Genomic DNA, 22,930 nt, shown 5'->3' with positions numbered 1-22,930 from the left:
CCACCCAGGCCTGGCCCCTGAGCCATGCTGGGGCCACGGGGGAAGTGGGAGTGTGCTGGACTCACCCCCGCCTCCCTCCAGATGTCAGCCGTCTATGCAGAGCTTGAGTCTCGCCTGAGCAGCAGCTTCAAAGGGAAGATGGGAACCGTGTCCAAATCCCGGTCATCCCCACCAGGCCCCAGCCCAGCAGTCACCTCAGGTAGGGCTCAGCCAGCCCCGAGTCCTGAGGGTAGCACTAGTCTCTGCCATCTTGGCTACCAGTTGTCCCCACCCCCAGGCACACCCCTGGAGCTACTCCCCCAGGTTGTTGGGAGCCCCAAGGCCTCCATGCATAGGTAGGGGTCATGGAGGTCAGGGTTGTCCCAGCCCCTCCCATGTCCCCTGTTATCCTCTCCTCGGCTGTGGATCAAGAAAGCAGAGGGCTGCCCCCAATGCAGTCCCCGAGTTAGCCTGTGGCTGTTGGCTAAACTATTAAATGCACTCATTGCTCTGTGAACTGCACAGGTGGGAAGATGGTTTCTCTGCAGCTCAGGAGGCAGGCCCCCCAGGAAAGGCTCCTGTGAGCCCAGGGCCTTCTGGGCATGGAAGCTGCCTCATGACCCTTGGTCTGGGGCTAGAGAAGGTCCTCGGCCCTTTGAGTTGTGTTCACTGGGTCCTACTGGGACCCTCGGTCTCCATCCCTAGCCTGTCCTGGTGCCAAGCTGTGCTCCCCCTCACCTGCTTTGGCCTTTGGTCACCCTGGGTCTTCCTGTACCATGCCCAGAAAGGGAAAGGGGAATGCCCCGGGACACAGAGCCAACCTGCCCTTGGGGCCCTCCCTCCAGCCTGCACCGGGGACCCAGGTGCTGGCTGCAGAGGGGTCCTCATGCTCCATCCCCCACCCCAGGGCCCAGGACCCTGTCCAGCGTTTCCTGGCACAGCGAGCGGCTCCTGCCCTCCCCCTGCTACCACCCGCTGTGCTCGGGGGGCCTGGCCTCCCCCAGCAGCTCCGAGTCCCACCCCTACGCCAGCCTGGACAGCAGCAGGGCGCCCTCCCCACAGCCAGGCCCTGGGCCCATGGGCCCCGACAGCCCCCCAAGCCCGGACCCTGCCCGCCCGCCTAGCCGCAGGAAGCTCTTCACCTTCTCCCGGCCTGTGCGAAGCCGAGATACTGACCGCTTCCTGGATGCACTGAGTGAACAGCTGGGCCCCCGGGTCACCATCGTGGATGATTTCCTGACTCCTGAGAATGACTACGAGGAGGTGGGCATGCAGGCAGGCATGGAGGGTGGGCAGGTGAGGTGTGGTACGGAGGTCTGCAAGGCGAACCATGTCCCTGGGCTCCTTCAAGAGACCCACTGCCCTCGAGATTTGTCCCCCAGGCTGCCCCAGTCTGTCCTAGAATCTGTTTCAGGCTAGCCCACTCCCTGGCTCAAGCTATCCCAATCACACCCCTTGCCCCAGGCTATCCTACACCCTCTCAGACTATCCCACCCACAGCCCAAGGCTAACCCGCAACTGTCCTATCTTTGTCCCCAGGCTAGCCCACTGTCCCTCACCTTGCTCCCTGCTTCACACATGCACCTGCTCCAGTCTCTCTGGGCCTAGCCTCACCCTCCCCTCTCCTTGTTCTTCCCCCAAGATGAGCTTCCACGACGACCAGGGCAGCTTTGTAACCAACGAGCGGAGCAGCGCTAGTGACTGTGTCAGCAGCAGCGAGGAAGGCAGCTCCCTGACCTATTCCTCCATCTCCGACCACATCCCCCCACCCCCGCTCAGCCCCCCACCGCCGCCACCCCTGCCTTTCCACGACCCCAAGCCCAGCTCCCGCACCTCTGAAGGGCCCCGGGGCCCCACTCAGGCACTGGCCAAGCCCCTCACCCAACTCAGCCACCCAGTGCCTCCACCACCGCCACCACCCCTGCCCCCACCTGTGCCCTGTGCACCTCCCTTGCTAGCCCGGGGCCTCGGTCACCGTCGCAGCGAGACCAGCCACATGAGTGTCAAGCGCTTGCGATGGGAGCAGGTGGAGAACTCAGAAGGCACCATCTGGGGTCAGGTGGGTGACCTGGGGCCCCCCGGCATCCTGAACCAGGGGAGGGTGACATGGGAAGCAGCATGGAAGACAAGACCCATCCTCTGGGCCTCTTCCAATATCAGCTGGAACATCCCCTGCTCCTCCCCTCCCCGGGCAGAGGATAAGTGGAGGCCCAGCCCGAGGACGTGCCCATGCTTGGTGTTCGATGCAGGCATTGATGCCAATCTAAGCCAAAGATGTGCTGTGGACACCTGGAAATGCTGCCACACCCACCCTTGAAACCTGTCACTGTTGAGACTGGACTAGTTCTCTTGGACTCTTAAAAGGGCACCTGGCCCAAAGTGCTGCACACCAGCGTGCACCCTTCCACTTTGATGCTTGAATTTCCTCCCAGGCAACACTGCCAGTATATACTTGAACACCTTCGGTGATGGGGACCTCACTACCTGTCAAAGCTCTCCTTCCCTTACTGGACAATTGTAACCATCCTTCTTTGTTTATTCTGAAATCTCATCTCCCCAAGATTCCCATGCCCTGTTTTCCACCTGGCCCTTGAAATCAGGCAGAGCAAATATATTCCCTTGTCCACAGACCAACCAACATGTCAGATGAACAGGGCTCTCACCCTATCCCTTTTTTTTTTTTAGGTCATTCCCCTAGAATGTGGTTTCTAGCCACACAGTCCAGTGACCATGCCCCTGTCAAAGAGCAGGCCCCAAATGGAACCCCCAGTGAGGCTTGACCAGCTTAGAGGACAGAACAGGATTATCACCTTCTTTGACTTGAACGTCATACTCCTTTTAGTATGGCCTGCAGCCATTCTAGCTTCTGGGGCTGCCCCATCCCAGTGCTCATGCCCACCATCATCCTCAACCCCAGACCCTTCATCTTTTTGGGACCAATAGGATGCTCTCACATGTAGCCACACTGTGCAGGGCTTGCTTGTCATTTTTCCCCATTGCCATCTCCTGGGTCCTGGTTCTGTCTCCTGCCTTCCCAGCCAAGATGATATCAGCCTGTATCTCCAGGGAGCCTTTCCATGTTGCTAATAAAGATGCTCAGTGGGACAAGGCCACAGACAGGAACCTACAGGTCCCCTGGAGACCTCACTCCTATCAGCCTTAGATGGGTCTTCAAGCCTTGCTCCACAGCGTGGTCCTTCCAGTAGTTACTGAAGTTGGACATGGGGACACAGGTCACACATCTGGCCAAGTCCAAATCCATACCTGATGTACCTGCCCCATTTCTCTGCCTTTGGCAGCTGCCCCACCCTCCCTCTCTGTCCCAGCCCCAGATGGTTATCTCTCATCTGGGCCACCTGTCCAGGGTCAAGCCCCTAGGCCTTCACAGCTTCAGTTCCCCCAGCAACAGCTCGCTCTGCCCAGCGCAGCTCCAGTGAACTTACTCCCAGCAAAGAAGACCTGGAATCAGGGCCAGACCCCTTGGCCACCTCCTTCAGCCTCTTGGTTGGCTGTAACTTCTTCACAGCTCCTTTCTATCCTCTGCTGCAGCTGCACTGCTGGCTTCTGCATGGCTAGAGTTCCAAGTGTGAGTGTATTTTTGACCACAAGAGGAGCTGGCTCACCACCCGATGACTTGGATGATTTGGCTTCTGTAGTCTCCTCCTGCTCCTGGCTTCTCCCCAGGGCCTGATGGGTGCTTTCCTCCAGGGAGCCCCCAGGACAGAATGTGGGGAAGAGCAGTCCGGCTGCTGCTGTTCTTCCTACTCTGAACTTTCCACCCTCCTTTGCAGCTTGGGGAAGACTCTGACTATGATAAGCTGAGCGACATGGTGAAATACCTTGACCTGGAGCTCCACTTCGGCACCCAGAAACCTGCTAGTGAGTGGCCTAATGGCCCTAGGGGAGCCCCAGATACCACACCATCTATGGCAGCCCACCCACTACCTTCTGTGGCATCCCCAGGTTTAGAGTTCTGAGGGCTGCACTGACTATTTACCTAATTCATCTTCAAACCTGCAAGCCTGGAGTTGACTTCTCAGACCCTCAGTTTTTTCCATCTCAAAGTAGAGATGATAATAGCTGGTATTTATTGTGTGCTGACCACTGTCACTTCTAAATTAATCCCATGACAATTCTGTGAGGTAGATACTGTGATCACCCCTCTTCCTAGTAAGGAAGCACGGAGAGGTGAGATAATTTGCTCAAAGTCACACCGACAGAATAGGGTGGACAGGAGGCACCCACAGATACATCTTCCCATCACTCTCACCCCTTTTTGGGCATCTCCCTACAGTTAGTTGTTGGGTGGGACTCTAAGCAGTCCGGAATCATCTGAAAGGTCGTGAGCTCTGCCACCTCTGTCCCAAAGGCTCAGGGGAGAGAAGGCGTTTGAGGAGATGGCAGCGGGCAGGGCGGGGGGTGGGGGGGATGGACACACACAACACATGCTGTGTGTCTGACCAGACCTAAGGGTCCACGATTCGAGGAATGAGGGGACTGTGGACACCCAGAATCGATTCAGTCAAGTTCGTGCAGGGGGTTGGGGTCTTGGCCTTTGGCTGTGGCCACACCACTCCTGGGCCCTCCCACGGCAGCCTAGGCCTAGCCTCCCCTCCTTAAACTGTCCAGTTTCCCTTCCAGAGCCGTTGCCCAGGCCCGAGCCCTTCAGGAAGAAGGAGGTGGTGGAGATCCTGTCCCACAAGAAGGCCTACAACACCTGTGAGGGGCCGGGTACCCCGCCCCAGGGGTTCAGGGGGAGGCCGGTGGCCCACCCTCTGGGCCGCAGAGCCTAAGACCTGCCAGGGTGGGTGACTGAAATTAGACTGTAGGGATCCGGACACCTGTCGCCCGGCTGGGTGAAGGCGCCCTCCCAAGCCCCACACCTAGGCGGATCCACCTGGCCGCAGGTTCCGGCCTTGGCCGCACCTTGTATCGGCCTCGCCCGCTCTGTAATCGGCCGCCCAGTTCGGGCCCGGCCTCCAGCCGAATCGTCCAGGCTCCCCCTCGCAGGTCCCGCCCGGGTTCTCGGCCCCACCCAACCTCTTAGTCTACGTCCTCGAGAACCTCGCCCTTGCTCTTTAATCGCGGAAGGTCTGAGAAGTCTCTGGGCCCGCCCCCGCCCCGCCCCGCCCCGCCCCGCCCCCGGTGCTTGTTTCCCCTCCCCCAACCCCTAGGTGCCCAGGTAGCCCAGCCCCCGCTCAGCGCCGGCCCCGCCCCAGCTCACCCTCGGCCCCGCCCGCAGCCATCCTCCTGGCGCACCTGAAGCTGAGCCCGGCCGAGCTGCGGCAGGTGCTCATGAGCATGGAGCCCCGGCGCCTGGAGCCCGCGCACCTGGCGCAGCTGCTGCTCTTCGCGCCCGACGCCGACGAGGAGCAGCGCTACCAAGCCTTCCGCGAGGCGCCCGGCCGCCTCAGCGAGCCCGACCAGTTCGTCCTGCAGGTGCCGCGGCCACGACCCCCGCCCGGCAGCCCGGCCGGCTCAGGGCTCTCGCTGTGGCCGGGGGGGCTGCTTCGGCCCCGCGCCCCTCGGGTACCGCCACCGTGCTTGTGCCTCTGAGTCCCAGTTTTGCACCTCTAATGCCCAGTTCCCACCCGGGGTCCCAGGTAGATGGGATGAGGCTCCCTAGGGGTCTCGCGCTCGTTTTTCCACTGGCATACCGGCTCAGGCAGCCAGCTGGTCCCCAACCCAGGCTGCAGTGGGACAGTGGATCCCCTGGGGGGAATGGATGAATCCTGGCCCTGCCTTCGCTGCAGATGCTGTCGGTTCCCGAATACAAGACCCGCCTGCGCAGCCTCCATTTCCAGGCCACCCTACAGGAGAAGACAGAGGAGATCCGAGGCAGCCTCGAGTGCTTGCGCCAGGCCTCCCTTGAGCTCAAGAACAGCCGGAAGCTCGCCAAGATCCTGGAGGTCAGGGGTCATCCCACCTGCTCCTCTGCCCCCTGGGTTTTCCAGCCTGGAGGCCCATCCAGACAGCTGGGCCAGGGGTGGGGTCAGGGGCGAGGACCTGGGCAGGATCGGCCCACCTTCTCTCCACAGTTTGTGTTGGCCATGGGCAACTATCTCAACGACGGACAGCCCAAAACCAACAAGACCACGGGCTTCAAGATCAACTTTTTGACGGAGGTGAGGGGCCAGTTGACACGGATTGGCCTGCTCTACCTGCGAGGTGCCAAGACAAGCCTAACTCAGGTTGTGGCAGAGGGGAGGAGAGAACATCGTGACCAAGGAGGGCCCTCCTGCCAGGAGGAAAGCTAGCTGCAGAGGCCAGGACTTGACTGCAGCAAAGGTTGGGGGTGGTGTGGGGGAAGGTGGCTTCCCCAAGCCAAGCCTAGGGATCTAGAAAAATGGAGAGGGCAGGGAAGTTGCAAAGAGGGTGGCAAAGGCCTGGAATTGGTGCCCCAGTCCAGGAGAAGCTGGGCCCATGTGCCCAGTAATCTGATGGGGCCCTTGAGGAGGATGTGTGTTGGGGTTCACTTGCAGCTCAACTCCACCAAGACGGTGGATGGGAAGTCCACCTTCCTGCACATCCTTGCCAAATCGCTGAGCCAGCACTTCCCCGAACTCCTGGGCTTTGCTCAGGACCTGCCCACCGTGCCCCTGGCTGCCAAAGGTAGGCTGCTGGGTGGATGGGCAAGGAGGCAGAGGCATGCTGTCCTGAGCTGGGAGGGTGGCCCCATGAGACTTTGGTCCCCTTCCCTACAGTGAACCAGCGGGCCCTGACCAGTGACCTGGCTGACCTCCACGGCACCATCAGTGAGATACAGGCTGCATGCCAGAGCATGTCCCCCTCCAGTGAGGACAAGTTTGCTGTGGTCATGGCGGTATCCTCTGAGCAGCCTGTCCCAGCACCAGGCTGGACCCTGGGGTGGTTGGGTGGAGTTGGCTATGGGTCCAGTGGACCTCGACTCCCAGAAGAGATTCTGGCACATGGTTCTGTGGCATCCTAGGGTCCTTAAAGAAGTTCCATCCAGGGTCATTTAGAATCCAAGTGCTTATGTCAAGTCTGTGTGTAACTGAAGCCGGAGCTCTTTTGAGTGCCCCAAAGCCATTGCCTTGCCTCATCTGTCCTTGTGGGCAATGGAACCCAGACCTAAGTCACAAGATACAAGGAGAAGCCTGTCAGGCCTTGCCAGCCAAAGTCTCCTCCAGGGTGGGGGGACATTCCCACTGAGCCCCCCAGGAGGGCATGGCCAGCAGGGGAGACAAGCCCAGATGGGGACGATGGAGAGAAGGGCATGTGGCACCCCTCCCTGCTCCCCCACCCTCGAAAGAGAAGGTAGGATTTTTCCTGCTGAGGCTAAAGCTGGACAGGGAGCAGAGCTCTGGGGACTGTGCCTGTGTCTGGGACAGCAGGGGCTCCACCAGGAAAGCCCTGTCATGTATCCCCGACCACAGAGCATAGTGTCTGGTGGGGGTGAGTGTCCAGGCAGGAATTTGACATTGGATCCCCACTTCCTCTCAGGCAAGCTACCTGGGAGGGATTGCTGACCAGAGCCTTGCAGAGCATCACCGAGCAAATACTGTGACTTGTGCAATGCACTTCTCACTCCCATCCCCTTGCACCCACATAACACCCAGATGTTTTGCAGATGTTGAAACTGAGACTGTTCAAATGAGGGTTTGTCCATTATAGCATCCCTCAGTTTAGGGGTACCTGCCTGCTTCCTTGGGCTTGGGGGGGTGCCTAGAGAGAGCAAGGATGGTCATTGAAGGGCAGCCTCTGCAAAGGGACTTGACCTGGCCCATCAGACAGGCCTAAGCCCAAATCCTGACTCATTTGCTCACTGGCTATGTGACTTTGGGCAAGTCACTTACCCTCTCTGAGCTCAGTTTTCTCATCAGTAAGAGAGGTAATGAGAGTCCCTACCACTGGGGGCTGTTGTGCTCCTTAACTGATTATGATGCAGGTGGGTTCAGCCCTGGCTCTGACACTGCGCTCACTGTGTGATCTTGGGATAATTGCTATAGTCCTCGGTGCTTTAGTTTCTTCACATGTGAAATGGAGATAATCTACCTCCTAGAGGTATTATGATGATTAAATAAGAATGTGTAGTGGGCTTAGAACAAAGCTTGGCACAGTTTTAAGTGCTGAAAAAAATGATAGCGATTCAGCCACTGAATCTTTTCCCAGGAATTGATGTGCGCCAGACACTGTCGAAGGCACCAGAGGTACATACTGGGAACAAGCCTGCACTTAGGGGATAGAAAATGAACTTGCAAGCAATTTCAGGTAGCAACAAAGACTATAGAAAAAGAAGGCCGGGCATGGTGGTTCACTCCCAGCACTTTGGGAGGTTGAGGCGGGAGGATTGCTTGAGCCCAGGAGTTTGAGGCTGCAAAAAGCTTTGATTGGGCCACTGCACTCCAGCCTGGGTGACATAGCAAGACCCTGTCTCAAAACAAAACAAAACAAAACAAACAAACAAAAAAGAGGCCTAGAGAGTGACAGAAGGGCCACTGTAAGTGGATGGTTGGAGAAAAAGGGGCTGATAGCCTCTGAGCAGAGTCCGAGGGAAGAGAGAGCCACCCAGGCCCTGCAGAGAGAGCAGGAGTGAAAGGCCTGAGGCTACAAGGGCTGTGACAGGTTCCAGGATGAGCTTACTAGGCAGTGGGACTGGAGACCCTGAACAGGGCCCTCTCCCCACTGACATAGGGCCTGGCCCTCTGAAGAACTCAGCCAGAGCAGGAATGCAGCAGGTAGGGTGCTGTCTGGGGTCACCACCTGGGGGCACCCAGCGGGCGGCTGTTTCCTTAACGGAGGCGCTGTCAGTCCTTCCTGGAGACGGCCCAGCCAGCGCTTCGGGCGCTGGACGGGCTGCAGCGCGAGGCCATGGACGAGCTGGGCAAGGCGCTGGCCTTCTTCGGGGAGGATTCCAAGGCCACCACCTCCGAGGCATTCTTCGGCATCTTTGCGGAGTTCATGAGCAAGTTCGAGGTAAGCCACGGTGGAGGCATGAGGGGCCCCTTCGTAGAGATCAGGGCCAGAGGCCAAATGAGAGGCGTCCTCTGCACCCGTGAAGCCCTGGCTGGAAGAGGGCCCCCAGTAAGTGACCCATCTACCCCTTCCCCGTGGGCGGGGACGCAACCTCAGCACTGGCGGTCTGGGGTGGGAAGAAGACTTGTCGGAGGTTCCCGGGACCGCTGACCACCCGTCCCCCTGCATTCCGCCTCCCCAGCGAGCGCTCAGCGACCTGCAGGCCGGGGAGGGCCCGCGCAGCTCCGGGATGGTTTCGCCCCTGGCATGGTGACAGCGGCCACGCCGCGTCCTCCGCGACGTAAGCGCAGAGACGGACGCCGGAGGCTGCGCCCAGCGGGGCTGCCCGGACGCCACCAAAGCCCGGGGCCGCTGTGCCCCTGGCGCTGAGCTCGCAGCACGCCTGCCGGGCCCTGAGCGGCCGGGCTTCGGGAGGGAAGGGCCCGGCCGCCGACGCGCCTCCTGCTACCTCAGCCACCGCGCTCCGCCCGGGCCTCTCCGCCCGCCCTCCTTCCACCCCGGTCCGGCCCAGACTCCCCGACCTCTCGCTTGCTCGCCCCATGTTCCATCCGCTTCTTGCGCCACTGTCCTTCTGGGGGCCCGCGGGTGGATTGTAAAGTGCTGCCACCCTGGGACAGGGTCTGTCGTCGCATCGGCCGGGCACCTTGGCTGGACAGTCCCAGGACGTGCGAACCCCTTTCTTAGCCCGCTCGTGGGGGGCCCCCACGAGGAAATGGCGTGCCCTTGAGCGCGCCACACAGAGGGCTTGAGAGCGAAGGCTGGGGGTGCAGAGCCCGGGTACCAGCGCCCCGGGGACGTGCGCGCCGAGCCTGAGTCTTGAGAGCAGGAAGAAGCTGCTCTCGGGTGCAGCCCAGGAGCGGGCAGGAGGAGAGAGGCGCGGGAGACACAGGGAAGGACTGGAGTAGGAAGACCCTCCATGCAGAATTGAGGTTTTATTCCAGTGGACAACAAACTCAAACCACCTTAGAGGTGGCCAGATTCGAAGTGGGGAGATTGGGAGTGGGATGGGGATTGTCACAGTAGGGGCAGAGAGAATGGGGAGATGTTTAGGCCGTTGGGGAGCAGGATTTGGCGGCCCACTGCCAGAGTCTCACCTGATGCGTGTTCCTTGGAACAGGTCATGTGAGCAGGGGAAGTTTGGGGGCAGATGACACAACTTGGGACATGTTTGGGATTTGAGAGGCTGTTTTATATGTGTCTGGGGCTGGAGGAGAGAATTATGTGGATGCTAGGAACAGGTGCAGTGTGGGTAGGAGGGTGTGTGACTTGTTTCAGTTTTTTCATTCTCCACTAAGCAGATCCCTGCATCCGGTAGCAGCCCCTGTTAGTTATTCTCTCTTTTCCAGAGAAGTCTGAAGTGCGCTTTAAACCTGTCTCTTGGATTTTTTTCTCTCCCACTACCGTCAAATGGCTAGTGCTGCTCCTGGGTAGCATTTGGAAGCCATTCGATTCTTCCCAGCCTCCCACAGGCCTTTCTTTGAGGCCATCTTTATTCTTTTTTTGTTCCCTGCTCACAACTGCCACATAAAAATGTCTAAACCAAAATGTATACGTCAAGGGGGAACTATGGCTAGTGAGGTACATTTCTCCCCAGTAGCTCAAACTGGGTAGTTTCTGCAAGTTCCCAATGCCTGTGGGAAACATTGCAGAAGGTCAGTTAAAATCCCCAGATGAGATTTGTAGAAACTGTAGACTCCACCAGGGGTGATCCCCACACCCAGGTAGCCCATGTGGCATTTTCCTGCAAGTTAGAAACACATGCTCCCTCCAGGAATTCCAGCCTCAGGATTATATAGTTTGGCAAGCCAAGCCCTAGCTAGATTTTCTCCCTAACATGCCTTGTATTGGTTATCTATTTGCCACAATGCAATGTAACAAACTGTCCCCAAACTCATTGGCATAAAATGGCAACCACTTACTGCTCATGAGTCTGTGGGTCACTTGGGCAGTTCTCATCTGAGCTGGGCTCAGTGGGCTCATCATGCATCTGCAGTCAGCTGTGAGTCAGCTAGGCAGCCTTTCTGATCACGCAGAGCTCTCTCTTATGTCTGAGGCCTTGGCTGGGAAAGCTGGGATAGCCTGATATGGTCTCTCATTTTATACTCAAATGTCCGGGTTTGTTTACATGATAGAGGCAGTGCTCCAAGAGGACTAACAAGGAAAGGCACAGAAGATGGCTTGAGGCTTAGGCTCAGAACTGGCACACCATCTCTTCTGCCACATTCTATTGTCAAAATGGCAAGGCCAGCCCAAATTCTAGGGGGAGGAAAACAGGCTCCACTCTTGATGCTGCAAAATCACATTATACAGGGTGTGGATTCAGGAATGGATGGAGAATCGGAGCCATTTTTGCAATCAATCTACCACATACACCCCTGGCCAGGCACTCCAGTGCAGGTCCCAGCCTCCGGAAATCCCCAGTGTCCCCTGTCCTGCCGGGACCCAGCACAGCTCTGGTTACCTATTCCCATGTGTCCTCCAGATAGCATGCTTCTCTCTCTCTCACCTGGTCGCCCACGACTCCTCTCCAGATACTCGGTCCAGTGGGCAGCAGCGGTCTGTGCATGTCTAGCAACCAGTCTCACTCTTCTGCTGGGAAAAGCTCCCCATTCTTCCTTTAGGAAATTGTCCCTCCCCTACTCTTAGGCCCTGGGTCTGTGAGATTGGATGAGGATGGTCTCATGACTCTGGCTGGGTGGCTCAGAGTCATTCCAAGACTCCAGCTGGAACTGTTTGAAAAGGGAGGCTCCCTTTCCTCTGGAATTGCTGGTTGTCTAGGGGGTGGAAGCCTGGAGGGGCTGCTGGGACCACCAGGTGGAGGGTGCTTGCCTGGGTGTAAAGCCAATACTGTGGAGAAAAAGAGGAGGGAAGATCATCATACACAGCTCTCTGTCCCTGGATCCAACCATGCCTGAAGTAGACATCTGGACTTGTCAGTCTCCAAACCAACAAATTCCCCCTCCATTTTTAAATTTTCAAAATTTATTTTAATTTCTTGGCTTAGGCTAGTTTGAGTGGGTTTCTGCCACTTGCAACCCTAAAAAGGTTGGCTAATACACCCACCAACAGTTGCTTATAGATGTTCAGTCTTTTTAATATGCTCAGTGAGCTCTCCTTCTTCATACATCATTCATCAATACTTTTTGACCACCTGCCATGTGCCAGGCGCAACGCTGGGTGCAAACATCTTATGGGTCACCTTGAGTTAGGTTCCCTAGGGTTATATTTTATGGTGATTCTATACAGCACAAAGCCCTATATGTGAGCCAACACGTGCACCATATCCACCCCACCGTCCCTAGTTCCTCACCAAATGACAAGGTGTGAATACAGGCACTTCTGCCCAGGAATTTATTTATCTCTCAGTAATACTGACAAAATAACATAGCCTACTTATACACCACCTTTCCAGCGAATAATATCAGTCAGTGTTTATTAGGTAGTGTTCTCAATGTCTTTATGTATCTCATTTCATTTTACTTTCACAACAACCCTCTGTGGTGAATTTTGTTATCTCCTTTTTACAAATAAAAGTCTGAAGCTCAGGAAGGTTATGTGACTTGCTGGATCTAAAACCAAGTCTATCTAAATCCAAAAGCCCATCTTCTGAGTGGAAATATCTTCTTTGTCTTGCTTAATACAACTTTTTTATATATCAGTGTTCCAAGGGCCACAGATGCTGGTGACTTCATCGTAAAGCCCTTGCCTCTTTTTCACCTCCTCCTGTCCCTGTATTAGTCTTCTAGGGCTGTCTTAACAAAATGCCACAGACAAGGGGGCTTAAACAACAGAAATTTATTTTCCCACAATTTTGGAGGCTAGAAATCCAAGATCAAAGTGTCGACAGGTTTAGTTTCTCCCAAGGCTGTCCTCCTTGGCTTGCAGACCCTGCCTTCTTAGCCTTCTTGCTTTCCTACCTTGGGATTTTCTTGGTGCACATGGATCTCTGCTGTCTCTTTCTCTTTGTACAAGGACACCAATCCTATTTGATTAGGGCCCACCCATATGACCTCATTTAACCTTAATTACCACTTCAAAAACCCTGTCTCCAAATGCACTCACATAGTGAGGTTTTGGGGGTTACTTTAACATGCAGGGGACACAGTTCAGACCATAACTCTCTCTTATCAGGTGCCAAAGATATAATGGTCCTAGTCCCAACAAGGCCGCAAAGATCCCTGGGGGAGCTGATGCTTCACAGAGAAAGAATCCTCGCCAGGGGCGGTGGCTCATGCCTGTAATCCCAACACTCTGGGAGGCAGAGCCAGGAGAATTGCTTGAGCTCAGGAGTTCAAGACCAGCCTGAGCAAGAGCAAGACCCCCTTCTCTACTAAAAATAGAAAAAATTAGCTGGGCATCGTTTTCGAGCATCTGTAGTCCCAGCTACTCGGGAGGCTGAGGCAGGAGGATCACTTGAGCCCAGGAGTTTGAAGTTGCAGTTAGCTATGATGATGTCACTGCACTCTAGCCGGGGAAACAGAGCTGAGACTCCGTTTCAAAGAAAAGGAAAGTGAGAGAGAAAGGACCTCACACCAGGCAGGACTCCCCCCCCCCCCCCCGCCCCCCTTTGCAAGCTTCTCTGCATCTGCCCCATCCTCACTGCAGGGCATGCAGGCCTCTCTCTGGGCTTCTCCAATGCAGAGCTAATTCCCTGTCTGTGTTGTACACCTGCCCCCCCAAGACCCCAGGGCTCGCAGCCCATCAGTGACCACGAATCCCTCTCCACTGGCTCTTTCCCCTCCCGTGTAAAATCTCCCCTGCTGACCCTCCCCAGAACAGTTCTTGGCCCCAGTGGCTGTTGCTCTCTCATTTACCCCGTCAGAGCCAAAGCCTTCGGAATGATTGTCTCCACTCGCTGCCTCTGTGTCCTCGCCGTCCACTCACCTCTGGGCATGCTCTCGCCCCTCCTTCCCCTAAACCTGCTATGGCACCTGACAGGAAGCCACAGGGAGAACCTGTCCTTACCTTGACCCTGAAGCAGCACCCAGCACTGTTTACCCACCCTTGGCAAATTCACACACACCCAGGGTTCAGCTGCCAGGTGTATATTCGCTGTCATCAGCTTGATTTCTCTTCAGCCCAGCCACTTGTAGCCTTTGCATACAAGTGCTCAATGATTAATTGCCCGTTAAGTCAAACCAAAATTGCATCCGGGTAGGGGACTACCAAGTTGCTCAAGAAAATGGCTGGCTCCTTTCTAGAAAACATTTTAGCAATGTGTATCCAAAGCTGTAAAACAACAGTTGCAAATTAGGCGTGCAGAGGACTGACAAGGAATGCAAACATAAGGACTGTGTTTGAAGTAAGACAAATAAGAAAACAGCTGCTCCAGGCCAAGAATGAAGGGGAGCTGACACATAGGGACAAGAGAGATGACAGAGGGCTGGGGACTGAGGGACCTGGAGGGTGGGTGCCCTGTCCCAGGGCAGGGGGTGTCTCTACTCCCCTCTAGCTGGTGGACTTCCACGTGGTAAGGTGAGCCTTGTGCTGCCTCATCTTCTGGCAACTTAAGGCAGAAATCCAGATTTTTATTGAAAATGTCCTGATATTTAAAATATTGGCAACCAATTCAAAACTTTATGTAAGATTATCAATTATGAGCCAAAGAAAACATTTCTGTGACCCAAATGGTGCCCAGCTTCGAGTTTGCAACACTGGAAATAAGACGTTTATTCCATTTGACATCTTCATTCAAGCCTGGGGTATGGTGGGACACTCCATAAGCAGGGACTTGATTTGTTTTTTAAATTTTAGCAAGGGAACTGTGTTTGGAGCTCGCTGGCACTTATGGATTCTGTATGGACAGATGCTGATTACCTTACTTGGAAGATGCCCTTCATTTTAGGAAAGTCGTCTGGATGGGCATTTGAGTCACAGGAAGGCAAGACCCGCACAGTGTGCTGGGTGAAAACTGTGAGGTCACCACAAAACCAAACGTGAGTCTACAGACGAGGAGTGACAGGTCTGTTTAGTTGTGCAAATTATTTATCTTATAGTGCCCTGAAAGGTAAGGAAAATATTTTCTCTAAAAAGAAATTTGGACTAGACTGTTGATGTCCCCAGCATTGAATAAATGAAATGATGGTGTTTCTGTGAACCGTGGGACCAGGCCACACACCCTGTGGGGTTAGTGAGGGGGTTTCCACAGGACGGAATGGATGTCCCCGCTGTGAAGAAGCATCCAGGGCAGGAAGGACAGTACGGTGTGGAAGGGGAGAGCCCTCAGGGTGGATCTGGGGACTCACAAACCAGTAGCGGGGACCTGGGCCACCGACCCACAGGTGCTGCTGTCCCCCACTGGAGCACTGGGTGACACCACCATGTGACCTTAGTTGCATTGGCAGGGCTTGTGCATGTTAGGGGGAAATTGGTTCAGAGAATGCAAAAAGCTTAGAGAAGCGAGGCAGAAGTGCTGGCCCAGAGCACGGAAGGTGGGCCAGGGGGTCAGGTTTGTAGCACCTGGCCACATCTCTCAGGGAGCCCCCCAGAATCTCCTTTAGGAGGAGAACCCCAGACGGATTACCAGACGTCCTGCCAGTGTGAACCAGAGCAGTCTTACTATAGTTATGATTTGAGCACCAAAAGAAAAGCATATTATTGTACCTCCCCAATCTGGTGACATGGGCCATATCAGTTACTAGGAAATGGACTGCACGGAAGTAGTCAGAAATGCAGATGAACACTGAGGCACATGGTTGTTCATTGTAGCGTTGATCAGATGCAAACTGAATATCCAAAAATAGGAGATCAGTGAAATAAATAATGTGACAGTCATATGTTGGAATATAATGTAGCCATTAAAATGTTGAGGAAATGTCAAGGACGTGGAAAAATGTTCATGGTATAATAAGTAAAAAAAGAAAAATACATAATTGTATGTAACAAGGTGACCTGGGGTACAATGTGATTTTTTTGAACCCTTGATAAGGAGAGACTAAAAAGGAACAAGAGAAAGGTAACAGAACTTGGACCGGAGTGTTGCTGTCCAGATCTGACGTCACTTGAAACTGAAGAATGTGTATGATGGGGGATGTACTGATGTTAAACTCCTATGTGGCCATCTTTCTGGGAGATGAGTTTTCTCCTGATGGAACATAAAATGATACTATCAGTTATCAGCCACCCTGGAAAAAGTGAGTCTCAGGGCCTGAGATGAAGAATCAAAAAGCAAGCTTTGGACTGGACTGGCCCCTGGAAGGTGACCTTTCTCTCTGGCCTGAGTTCCAAGGCCAGACAATGCCTGGGCTGTTTTCAGTGCAGCAAGTGAGCATGCCCTGCCATGTGGAGCTGGGGGAAAGCTCTAGGGCTGTCTGCCCAGGTCCCACTCATCGCCCCTTCTCCCAGGAAACCCAGTGGACCCTCAGCAACCATTTCCTGCAAGGTGCCCTTGCCCATGTGGCTCGTTTATTGAATATTGAGTGGGCCCCCGACCTAAGCTGGACCAATCAGAATCCCTTCTAGGAGAATATTAAATAAATACCCAGGGATGCCAGCCTCACTGTGGCTGCTCTCTGGAACAGAAGAAATGTAACCTTGCTGGGTGGGGGCCAGAGAAGCAGAGAAAAGCAGCCTCCAAAGTCAGAGAGAAGAATGAGGTACATGCCATTGCATCTGCTTTGTCACGTCGAAGTGTCTTCTATCAGCCATTAAATCTACTTCATGAGAAAATTAAACCCAGGCTGTGAAGAGTCTCTAAGCAATCGTTAATTTAATGCTAACTGGTGAAACACTGCAGAGTGTTGTGCTCTTCAAATAACTTCACACTATTCCAAAAATGAATATAGAAAATAATCCATAGTCTTTCTGAAAACAATACACTCAGATACATAGTATGCAGAAATTAATTTCAGATATAACCTCAGAGACTTACATTTCAGCAGCAAACTTACAAAATGAAACAAGAAGAGGAAAAAATACAATTTTTTGTCACTACCTTACATAACAGACAGAAATGTGTTCAGATAGTTTTCATGATGCTTAACTTGAGACTAAAACTTTATCTCATAAACTCTAGGAAAGAGCAAAACAGAGATACAAAGGAATTACAAACCTCCTACATATGACCATGTCAACATTAGCCAGTGTGTTATAATTTTTAACCAAAAAATAGCTCACAAAACCTACTCGTTGCTCAAAAAGATGTACATGTACTCTATCCAAAATGGAGGGCGAGCTGAAAAGAGGACGGCTCTTTCAAAGTATTTGATATTTTCAGTGTTTACACCTGCACTGCCCTGATAGAAGGTCACTTTCCACATCTATTTCTAAGAATGAGAAGTAGTCATGTGCTGTGAATCTTTTTCATTTACAGGGGAAAAAAAGGAATAAATGACAGGACAGGACTCTTGTCAAACTGCTGAAATACACAAGTACACACCATATGTAAATATTTATATAAGTTGGCAACATCTTAGCATATAAATCAATTTATTTTGCAATGTTCTGCTTGCCATTGAGTAATCCAAAATATTAAGGGTGATCTAAGATTTTTACACTAACCCAATGGTAGATGTGTTTGAAATACACAATACTTGCAGAAAATACATTACTTAGTTGCCAAAAACTATCTAAGTGTCCCAAAAATAAATAAGAAGATTTACACCTTTGTCAAGAGTATAGGCCGGGCGCGGTGGCTCACGCCTGTAATCCTAGCACTCTGGGAGGCCGAGGTGGGCGGATCGTTTGAGCTCAGGAGTTCGAGACCAGCCTGAGCAAGAGCGAGACCCCATCTCTACTAACAATAGAAAGAAATTATATGGACAGCTAAAAATATATATAGAAAAAATTAGCCGGGCACGGTGGTGCATGCCTGTAGTCCCAACTACTCGGGAGGCTGAGACAGGAGGATCCCTTGAGCTCAGGAGTTTGAGGTTGCTGTGAGGTAGGCTGATGCCATGGCACTCACTCTAGCCTGGGCAACAAAGTGAGACTCTGTCTCAAAAAAAAAAAAAGAGTATAGAGCCATTCCTCCTTTCTCAAGAAATTTGTCCCAAGACCTTGATTAGCTTTATACGCAGTACCAACTTATATTTCTGAAAAATGCTGTGTAAATGGACACTAATGCTGAATCAGGAGCCGAATTTCTGAGTAGCCATAAAGGACTACTGGTTTAGGAGACGTTCTCTATTTTGTCAGTTTCTTTTCCTGCCTAGTGGAAAACTCCATCTTGGGGAATGATCAGGCCCATTGGCTCCTTGAGGCACAGTTTCTGCTGAATGAAAGGCTGGCTGCTGAGTTCTTGTGTTTTTCTGGGGTTCCTGAAGTTTCCACTACTGCAGAATTCTTACCTTAACTGCATTCTCAATTCTAAAGAGTCATTCCTTCTTGCTTCTCATACCTTCCTTTTGGGGTTATTTTTATTCTTCCTCAAGGACATTTTTTACTTTAGCATTTTCTATAGTGAGAGTCCATTGGTAGTAAATTCTTTCTGTTTTTATATCTGAAAATGTCTTTCTCTCACCCATGTTCGTTCGTTCATTCGTTCTTTTTTTTTTTTTTTTTTTTTTGAGATAGAGTCTCACTCTGTTGCCCAGGCTAGAGCGCCACGGCATCAGCCTAGCTCACAGCAACCTCAAACTCCCAGGCTCAAGCAATCCTCCTGCCTCAACCTCCCGAGTAGCTGGGACTACAGGCATGCACCACCATGCCCACTAATTTTTTCCATATATATTTTTAGTTGGCCAGATAATTTCTTTCTATTTTTAGTAGAGATGGGGTCTCGCTCTTGCTCAGGCTGGTCTTGAACTCCTGACCTCCAGCGATCCTCCTGCCTTGGCCTCCCAGAGTGCTAGGATTACAGGCGTGAGCCACCGCACCTGGCCATCAGCCATGTTCTTGAGAGATAGTTTTACTGGGTGCTATGGTTTGGATGTTTGTCCCCTCCAAACCTCATGTTCAAATTTGATCCTCAGTGTTGGAGGTGGGGCCTAATGGGATGTGCTTCGGTCACAAGAATGGATCCCCCCAGGAATAGATTAATGCCCTACCTGGGAGGATTGTCTGTGGGGAGTGAGTTCTCACTCTCTTAGTTCCTGTGACAGCTGGTTGTTAAAAAGAGTCTGGCACCTCCTCCCTCTCTCCCTCTCTCTCTCTTGCTGCCTCTCCCACCATGCAACCTCTGCATGCACCAGCTCCACTTCACCTTCTGCTGTGAGTGGAAGCAGCCCAAGGCCTTCACCAGATGCAGATGCCTGATCTTGAACTTGCCAGCCATCAGAATTGTGAGCCAGATAAACCTTTTTTGTTTATAAATTACCCAGCCTCAGGTATTCCTTTATAGCAACGCAAAACAGACTAAGACACTGGGCATACAGTTCTAGGTTGACAGTTACATTTTCCCATCATCTGGAAGATATTATTCCACTGGTTTCTGACTTCCATTTTTGGTCTGAAGAAGTCAGCTGTCTATCTAATAACCATTCTGTTGTAAATGTAGGTATGTTCATTTCTTAGGGCTGCTGTAACAAATTACTGCAAATTGGGTGGCTTAAAACAACAGAAATTTATTCTCTTAGAGTTCTGGGTGAGCAGTACAAAATCAAGGTGTTGGTAGAGTTAGTTCTTTCTGGAAGCTCTGAGGGAAAATCTGTTCCAAGCCGCTCTCCTAGCTTCTGGCAATCTTTGGCAATTATTGGATTATAGATTTGTCACTCCAATCACTGCCTCTGTCATCACATGGTGTTCTCTGTGTCTCTCTGTTTCTCTCCTTTTTTTTTTGAGACAGCATTTTCCTCTGTCACCCAGGCCAGAGTACAGTGGTGTCATCATAGCTCACTGCAACTTCAGACTCTTGGGCTCAAGCGATCCTACTGTCTTAGCCTCCCAAGTAGCTGGGACTATGGCATGTGCCACCACAGCTGGCCTAATTTTTTTTTTAGAGACAGGGTCTTGCTATGTTGCCCAGGCTAGTCTTGAATTTCTGGCCTCAAGCAATTCTCCCACCTCAGTCTCCCAAACTACCAGAATTACAGGTGTGAGCCATTGCACCTGGCCTATTTCTCTTTTTATAAGCACACTAGTCATTCTATTAGGGCCCACCCAATCCAGCATGACCTCATCTTAACTAACTATATCTGAAAAGACCCTATTTCCAAATAAGGCCAAATTCTGAGGTTTCTGGTGGACATGATTTTGGGGAGGGGCACTATTCAACATACTGCAGTAAGTTATCTGTATTTTCTCATGATTGATTTCAAAGATTTCTCTTTGCCCTTGGAATTCTACATTACCTAGAAAGAGATTTCATTTTCTTTAACTCACTTGAGATTCTTGAATCTGAAAATTGGGTTATTTCAACAGTTCTAGAAAATTGTCTATTTTCTTTTTGCATATTGTTTCTCTTCCATCCTCTTTATTTTTTCTTCCTTCTGAAATTTCAATTCAACACTTTCATTACATTCTTACTCTATTCTCTTTGTCTCTTAACTCTCTCTTTCATATTTTCCATCTCTGCCTCATGGTACTAAAATCTGTTTAATTTCTTTATAGCTCACTTCTAGTTCACTAATTCTCTCATTAGCTATTTTTAATCTCTGTTCAGTTCACCTATGGAGTTTCTAATGTCAATTATTATGGTTTTCATTTATAAAAGTTCAATTTGGTTCTTTTTCAAATATGCCTGATCAGCTGGGTGCGATGGCTCATGCCTGTAATCCCAACACTTCGGGTGGCCAAGGTAGGAGGATTGCTTTAGGCCAGGAATTTGAGACCAACCTGGGCAACAGAACAAGACCCGGTCTCTACAAAAAAGAGAAAAATTAGCCAGACACGGTAGTGCATGCATTGTAGTCCCAGCTAGTTGGAAGACTGAGGCAGGAGGATCACCTGAGTTCAGGAGTTTTGGGCTACAATGAGTATGATCAGGCCACTGCACTCTAGCCTGAGTGACAGGGTAAGACTTCCTGAAGTATGTAGGGAGCCCTTTCTTGGGTGGTGCATCTCTGTGTCTCTGTGTGTGGCTAATGGAAAGGAAACAAGCTGTGAAATGTAGAGAGTCAGAAGCCAGTTTGCAAAAAACTCTTTCCAACCAGTAAAATCATAAAATAGTAAGTGGAAGACTTGATTTTCAGTGAAGCTCAAAATGGAAATTCTCTCCTATATGACTAGACTTGAAAATCCAGTAAATACAATTATGGACACATGATCTACTTTTCTTTTTCTTTTTTTTTTTTTTTCTCTTTTATACTTTAAAAATTTTATGTATATTTCTTTTTCTAGTTACAGGAACTCCATTGAACATTTGTTTTCTAATGAGAATCCAGTGAAATAGAATGATCAAATTCCTCTGTACCTCTGTGTGAGGTACAAACCCTAGTAGAACTCAAACATTCCATGTGTCTTTGGATAAAATTGCATGTTTTATGCATCACCCTGTATTAGTTGTCTGTAGCTGGGTAACAAATTGCTGCAGAACTCAGCACTCTAAAACAACAAATTTTCATTATCTCACAGTTTCTGAAGGCCAGAAATTTGGAAGCAGCTTAGCTGGGTGCCTCTGGATCAGGAAATCTTATGAAGTTTCATAAATAAAAATCTTTTAAAAAACCTTAAACTTTCCCTGGGGCCAAAAAGAGACCCTCCGACAAAATTTTTTTCAGCATTTCTTTTAGAAAAGTTGTAATCATAAATCTTTTTTTCTGTCTCTTTCAGATATTTGTAAGTCTTTTTTAAAGCTAAATAAGACTCTTGCCAGTTTTGCATCCCAGAGAAGTCTTTCTTAGGGGCAGAAGATTTTATTTTTCATTATATTTCCTCACCAGTTACAGTTGAGACATCGGTCAAGGTTGCATTTATCTGAAGGCTTGATTGGGGCTGGAGTCCTACTTCCAAGTTAGTTCACGTACGTGGCTATAAGCAGAAGGCCCCTTGCTGGCTGTTAATGAGACTTCTTCATGTGCTTGCTTTAGTGTCCTCATGACCAGACAGCTAGCTTCCTCCAGATTGAGTGGTGAGAGAGAGAGAGGAAGCCACAATAACTTTTATAATCTAGTCTCAGAAGTGACCAGCTGCCATCTCTATCATATTCTGTTTGTTGGAAGTGAGTCACTAAGTCCAGCCCACACTCAAGGGAAGGGCAATTAAGCTTCACCTCTTAAAGGAAGTGACAAGTAATTTGTGGACATATTCCAAGACCACCAAAATCATGAAATACAACAATGAGTGCCAAGAAGCTGGTTAACTAGGCCGGGCATGGTGGCTCATGCCTGTAATCCTAGCACTCTGGGAGGCCGAGGCAGTGGATCACTCGAGGTCAGGAGTTCAAGACCAGCCTGAGCAAAAGCGAGACCCTTGTCTCTACTAAAAAGAGAAAGAAATTATCTGGCCAACTAAAAATATATGTAGAAAAAATTAGCTGGGCATGGTGGCACATATCTGTAGTCCCAGCTACTTGGGAGGCTGAGGCAGAAGGATTGCTTAAGCCCAGGAGTTTGAGGTTGCTGTGAGCCAGGCTGATGCCACGGCACTCACTCTAGCCTGGGCAACAGAGCGAAACTCTGTCTCAAAAAAAATAAATAAATAAATAAATAAAGCTGGTTAACTAGTAGCACCAATTCAAAAAGTATTACATATTATTTCCTGCACAAGGAAACCAAAAATGTCCTGAAATCTTGCAGCTCTTATATGAAAGAAACATGGTTGAGAATTTCCCAAATGTGACAATGGTCCTAAAAATTTTCATAATATTACCAAGAACGAGTTGAGAAGATGAAAGAAATGTTTCCAAACTATCAAAAAAAAAATTTTTTTCAATCAACCATGCTAAAGACATCTTTTTTATTGTCTCTGTAGAAAATATGTCAAAATCATTGTTATATGAAGAGGCAATCAAAGAGTATACAGTGACAAAAATGTTGAAAAAAGACTATTACTGAAGTATGTGAGGTAGTTAATAAAAGTATTATTAATATTTTCTGGATTTTGTGCTCTTTGTGGTATCTGTGAGCAGAGCTGGCTT

At 51.0% G+C, this 22,930-nt stretch overlaps 1 protein-coding gene across 5 annotated transcripts in view; it reads left to right on the top strand.

Annotated features, from left to right (window-relative positions):
- GRID2IP (Grid2 interacting protein) overlaps positions 1-9,360 on the top strand; it is a 32,131-nt gene extending 22,771 nt beyond the window's left edge. For 3 of the 5 annotated variants that reach the window (XM_069485936.1, XM_069485941.1, XM_069485938.1), the window contains 12 exons: positions 82-199; positions 887-1,242; positions 1,622-2,038; positions 3,771-3,858; positions 4,621-4,698; positions 5,222-5,418; positions 5,733-5,888; positions 6,018-6,104; positions 6,462-6,591; positions 6,684-6,802; positions 8,752-8,916; positions 9,158-9,360. In XM_069485936.1, coding sequence (XP_069342037.1) covers positions 82-199; positions 887-1,242; positions 1,622-2,038; positions 3,771-3,858; positions 4,621-4,698; positions 5,222-5,418; positions 5,733-5,888; positions 6,018-6,104; positions 6,462-6,591; positions 6,684-6,802; positions 8,752-8,916; positions 9,158-9,229 — 1,983 coding nt within the window. In that variant the 3' untranslated portion in view covers positions 9,230-9,360. The remainder of the gene's footprint in view (positions 1-81; positions 200-886; positions 1,243-1,621; positions 2,039-3,770; positions 3,859-4,620; positions 4,699-5,221; positions 5,419-5,732; positions 5,889-6,017; positions 6,105-6,461; positions 6,592-6,683; positions 6,803-8,751; positions 8,917-9,157) is intronic. The other 2 variants (XM_069485937.1, XM_069485939.1) reach the window with 1 other exon arrangement.
- The last annotated feature ends 13,570 nt before the right edge of the window (positions 9,361-22,930 follow it).

The sequence above is a fragment of the Eulemur rufifrons genome, chromosome 14, assembly GCF_041146395.1.
Source record: "Eulemur rufifrons isolate Redbay chromosome 14, OSU_ERuf_1, whole genome shotgun sequence".
In the NCBI taxonomy this organism is placed as follows: domain Eukaryota; kingdom Metazoa; phylum Chordata; class Mammalia; order Primates; family Lemuridae; genus Eulemur; species Eulemur rufifrons.
Note: the sequence above shows the minus strand (reverse complement) of the source record. Positions and strands in the feature narration are given on the sequence as shown.